The sequence below is a fragment of the Triticum aestivum genome, chromosome 5A (genome assembly GCF_018294505.1).
Source record: "Triticum aestivum cultivar Chinese Spring chromosome 5A, IWGSC CS RefSeq v2.1, whole genome shotgun sequence".
Lineage (NCBI taxonomy): Eukaryota > Viridiplantae > Streptophyta > Magnoliopsida > Poales > Poaceae > Triticum > Triticum aestivum.
The window spans coordinates 175,754,571-175,759,972 of record NC_057806.1 but is presented as its reverse complement, the minus strand read 5'-3'; the positions used below and the strand labels follow the sequence as shown (position 1 = coordinate 175,759,972).

At 41.7% G+C, this 5,402-nt stretch overlaps 1 protein-coding gene across 1 annotated transcript in view; it reads right to left on the bottom strand.

Annotated features, from left to right (window-relative positions):
• Positions 1-1,197: 1,197 nt before the first annotated feature.
• The window catches only part of LOC123102745 (stromal 70 kDa heat shock-related protein, chloroplastic), an 8,371-nt gene continuing 4,166 nt past the window's right edge, over positions 1,198-5,402 (bottom strand). The window contains exons 4-8 of the mRNA XM_044524175.1: positions 4,236-4,378; positions 4,051-4,149; positions 3,742-3,931; positions 2,946-3,344; positions 1,198-1,974 (exon numbers count right to left, since the gene is read on the bottom strand). Of these exons, the coding sequence (XP_044380110.1) occupies positions 1,570-1,974; positions 2,946-3,344; positions 3,742-3,931; positions 4,051-4,149; positions 4,236-4,378 (1,236 nt within the window). The 3' untranslated portion in view covers positions 1,198-1,569. The remainder of the gene's footprint in view (positions 1,975-2,945; positions 3,345-3,741; positions 3,932-4,050; positions 4,150-4,235; positions 4,379-5,402) is intronic.

Genomic DNA, 5,402 nt, shown 5'->3' with positions numbered 1-5,402 from the left:
AGTGGAAGAGCTCGGAGGGTGAGAAGCTGATGTGTACGTGTTGATTCCACCCATGCAATACCCCTGCGGACCCCCTCTTGATAGTACGATGCCCTCTACGCAACTAGTCCACCAAGAGATAAACGAAAAAGCTACACCGTTTTGAATGACACTTCGAAAGGAAAAAACGTCTCGTGCCAAGGATGAATCTGTGAACTACTCAAAGCACATGGTTAGTCCGCAAACATGTTGTCATCAATCACCAAAACTACCTTGAAAGAGATATGCCTCAACAGCAAAAACCCTCCAGATCAGGTGATGGAAGCGGCACCGTTTTTCACCATAGAGCGGCAAAATCGCTAACCGCACCCAACCGCACCCAAGAATTCAGCACACAAGTTCAAAAAATTTGAAACTAAAGACCGAATCCACAAAGCGTTTGTACACAGCTATTTACCAAAATAATACCATGTGCCAAGCCCAAAATTCACCATGGGTCACTTTCATCCAAGTGGATGAATGTTGGGGCAAAAACCTTGCCTGGAATAGAGGCTTGGGTATTTTGAATTGGATTCTTTTAGTTGAGCTAGAAATTATTTTGAATTTTGGTAAAAAAAATGACATTAGTTTTATCTTGTAGTGCATGCATGAATCTGCATGTGAGAAGGATGGGGAAACATTCATGCAGCCGAAAAATGACAGGGTCCTTGTCGCATCTCTTATTCTCACATGTACTCACCCTGAAAGAGCGTTCAATCGACCAAAAGGGGAGGGGGTGAAGAGATTTTTTATCAAATTCTTCGAACAAACTATTTCTTCAAAGAAGTAACAAACACCAAACAACAGAAGAATACTGGCTGAAGAAAAGCTACTATAAGCATGCAATCAGACAAACTCATCAGAATAGAAGATATCACACACTAAAGAATAGCAAGACTGAAGATATTTATTTTATGTATGGCGCATGTACTTGTACTTTTGCACCAAACTTTGCAAATGCATATATGGTGCCAGATAAACACCCACGAATTAGTGGAAATAGCGCCTGTGGCATGCTAAATTTCGGATTCCTTGATGTGTTTCAAAGCAATTGTGCACTTAATAGCAGCTGTCCATTGGAAGTCCATTTAAATCCTTGTCATGTTTAGTGGGAAAACATAAAAGAAAAATAATTATTTCTTCATCAACCAGATGACAAACTCATATCAAGATAAGTTCTATAATAAAAATCCCAATAGATAAACCATGAAACTTAGATGCACCATGATCTGTTATATAACGATAACATTAGGTACACCATGAAACTTCGTTTATTGCTAACCTAAACATGGCTAGTTTACTTTTTAGGGAATATGCTACTGTTTCGACCAAAATCCTTTTGCATCTTTGCATTACCAGAGGGGTATACTTGATTCAAGATCACTCTAGCAAACGTTGTTGAGTCCTACCGCTACCAAATTTCATATACTGAATAAACAGCTTGTAGATACATGGAGCCGAGATACAAAAATAACATCCTCAACCCTAGAATGCCACTCAGAATATAACTCAGGGTCTATGTATCACTCACCACGATCCATTGACCATCCTTTAATTGCTATCTGTGAAGTCCGCATCGATAACATCTCCATCATTTGGTCCCTTTCCTGAGCTTGTTGATCCAGCACCAGGCTCAGTTTCAGCATCAGTAGAGCCAGCATCACCAGCACTAGTTTGGTTGTACATAGCCTGTCCGATCTGCATTACCTCCTGGTTCAAAGCCTCCATGGCAGTTTTCATGCTCTGTGTCGATCCACCAGCAATGGCATCTTTCAGTTCCTGGAGCTTTACATCAACCTTCTCTTTCACAGGAGCAGGGACCTTGTCCCCAAGCTCCTTCAGTTGCTTCTCCGTCTGGTACACCACAGAGTCTGCTTGGTTCTTGGTGTCAATAGCATCTCTTTTCTCTTTGTCCTCCTGGGCAAACTTGTCAGCTTCTTCTACCATTCTCTCGACCTGCAAAACAAAATGTCTCAGAAGGCATGTTTATGCACCAGCACAGGCATTTTTTCTTTCTTTCTGGAGTGCAGAGCATGCCAAAACATACAATGAACAGATCACAATGGCATCAATTCTTTGTTTGCCAATTAAACCCCACAAGGCTGTACAAGAGGACAAATACACTACCCATTTACTATCCAAGGATTATGTGCAACATACTCCATTTTTCAATATAACGCATATTACGATTCATTAAGAATTCATGGGTTTGACGAATAAATTCCTCTATTACTATATACTTTATTATCGGGCATAAAAGTTAGTATGGCATTAATTCATATTTACAACAACTTATGATTATTAATGTTCACATAAACAACATATGAGTAGATGGTCAAACCCTTCTCTTCCGGAAACACCACAACTTAGATTGTGAAACAGAGAGACTGGTGCATGCATGCATGAAAGTAACATCATAACAGATTTGGTGCGATAAATAGCAACAGAGCAGATTGGAAATCAAGGGATAATTAAAGAACATAAGGGCGTGTACAATGATTCTATCTTAGGAATGCCACATAGGATAAATGATGAGGTGGAGGAAAGAGAAATCATAAGAAAAGGCTTGTCTTACCTTATTTAAGAGAAGACAAGAGATGATCTCTTAGCACAATATGTCTCACCATGTTTTTAGGAATAGCTAGTTATTGAAGATATGGCTAAGAGATGACCCATTGTAGACATGTTTTTTGTTATCTCTAAATTACATGTCAAGACTTAAGATAAGACTATTTTATCAACCATTGTACATACTCTAACACTAAAATGAATTCTAACAACACTGCGTACCACTGAGAAAACAAGCGCACTACATTGCTGACATGACAAAAAAAACTAACAAATTTCATAACTAATTACCAAAACAACGAGAGTTTAGTGCAGTCAGTCACACAAAATGCTGGAAAGCATAATCATTGATAGCATACCTCATCCTTTGGTAGAGTACTAGCACCAGTGATGGTGATATCCTGCTTCTTTCCAGTACCCTTATCAACAGCTGCTACTGACAGAATGCCATTGGCATCAATGTCAAACTTCACTTCAATTTGTGGTACACCACGTGGTGCAGGAGGGATCCCATCCAGTCGGAAGCTTCCAAGAGACTTGTTGTCCCTGACAAACTCTCTCTCTCCCTGGAGCACATTAATCTCAACACTTGTCTGTCCATCAGCAGCCGTTGAGAATACCTCTGATTTGGAGGTGGGCAGTGTTGTATTCCTGGGGATAATCTTCGTCATCACTCCACCCAACGTCTCCAAACCAATTGACAATGGAGTAACATCAAGAAGAACAACATCCTTCACATCTCCAGCCAAAACTCCACCCTGGTGTTTCAGGGAATAGGGTAATACATGAGGTGTTACGTATGTTGCTAAGTTAAATATGGTCTTGCACTGTACATGCTTTGGGAGCTACTTGAAATGTAACTAAATTGACCATTGGTACTTTAAGGAAACATGTGTACAAGACTACTATGTGAAACTCTAAAAAAAGGACTAGAGATTATGCTCTGCAAAGAGCAACAAAAAGGGCAGCCCGGTGCACGTAGCTCCCGCTTGTGCAGGGTCCGGGCAAGGGTCCGACCACTTTGGGTCTTTTGTACAGAGCCTTTCCCTGCATTTCTGCGAGAGGCTGTTTCCAGGACTCGAACCTGTGACCTCATAGGTCACAAGGTGCAAAGAGCAACAAAAGAAATGTAAATTTGGGGGAAAAGAAAATAACCTGTACGGCCGCCCCAAGAGAAACAACCTCATCAGGGTTGACTGTAACATTGGGATCCTTGCCTGTAATCTTCCTAACAGTTTCTTGCACTGCAGGGATTCGGGTGGATCCACCCACAAGAATCACTTCATCTAGATTACTAACAGATAGCTTGGCATCTTTCAAGGCGTTATTAACAGGAGTTTTAAGCCTATCAATAGAAGACAGAAGTAGTGATGAGTGAAGCCATCAAAAATATGAGAAAATGCAGAACTAGTGCACAAAAAATATTGTATAAGCTTTGCGAATTGATAGAACGTTCATGTTTACCTATCAATCAGATCTGAACACAGTTCCTCGAATTTAGCTCTAGAGAGGGTTGCCTCAATGTGTTTGGGCCCATCAGCAGTAGCAGTTATGAATGGCAAGCTGCAGTCAAAGACAGTCAACTGTTTAAAGGAGACATCTCCAGCTGAGCAAATAGAGCACCATACAAAATTTCTGTAGAAAAATACCTAATGTTCGCCTGTGTGAGCGTTGACAATTCCATCTTAGCTTTTTCTGCTGCCTCAGTAAGACGCTGAAGGGCTTGTTTATCCTTAAGAAGATCGATGCCTTCATCATTCTTGAAGGTGCTAGCAAGCCAATCTACAATTTTCTGCGTAATCCAAGGATAACATTACTAGAAATTGGTGGAAAGTTACCAAGGATACTATTAGAAACTGAGTCCACCTGAAGTATGAACAGTACAAGAATACAACACCAAGAGATCTTTTACATGTATAATTCGCTTTTAGAAGTTGATGAAATCAAACAAATATTGTGTAAAATAGGAAGTAGGTCTACAGATTCGATGAAGCAAGAGTGACTGAGTTCGAGTTTCCCGGGGGTACAAATGAAAGAAAATGAATTGATAACGTATAAGTTACAAGATACATAACTTAAATGAACAAGAGCTTCACGGCTGGAAATGACCCACAAATATATTTAAACAGTGCTATCAAAGCTAACAATTCAGATCATAGAGAAGACAATATTGGATCAATGATACAAATTGACTCTCTTGTTGCTTTCTTATGATGAAGTGGAGTTAAATATGGTGCTCATACTGGCTCTACATCCCCACAAAAGAATGTGAAGCAATGTTGCAGATGTTTGAAGAGAGAAACACATGGCTGTGGCACATGCAGTTGTTATTGTACAATATTGTGGTCTTATATCTTCGTATTGCACAAAACCAAAAAAAGAAAGGGTAATGCTAGGCGCCGGTCGACCAGCCCAAATTTCGGCGGTCGCCATGCAACCCTTTGATTGGATGAACGACAGCCGCTAGATGGTCCACCTCGATCGCCCCCTGTTTCTCCCTCCTCCCCTCCTCCCTCACGTGACACTAGCGCAGGTCTCGCGAACACCACGCCACAAAATGCGTCTTCACAACCGCGCTTCACGGAAGCCCTGCCACGGAGTGCGTCTTCGCAACTGCGCTTCGCGGAAGCCCCACCCCCTCCGGCATCGAAGGGCTCACGGATCTCAAATTAGGCATTCCAACAAAGAAGTCCTAGCCAGGATCGCAGGCCACCGTGCGAGCTGCCCCGCACACATTCCTTGTCAAAACATCGGCGCTAGGCATTGCCATCCGTGGGCACTGCACACGCACCACCTCTGCCCCACCCACCCACCCC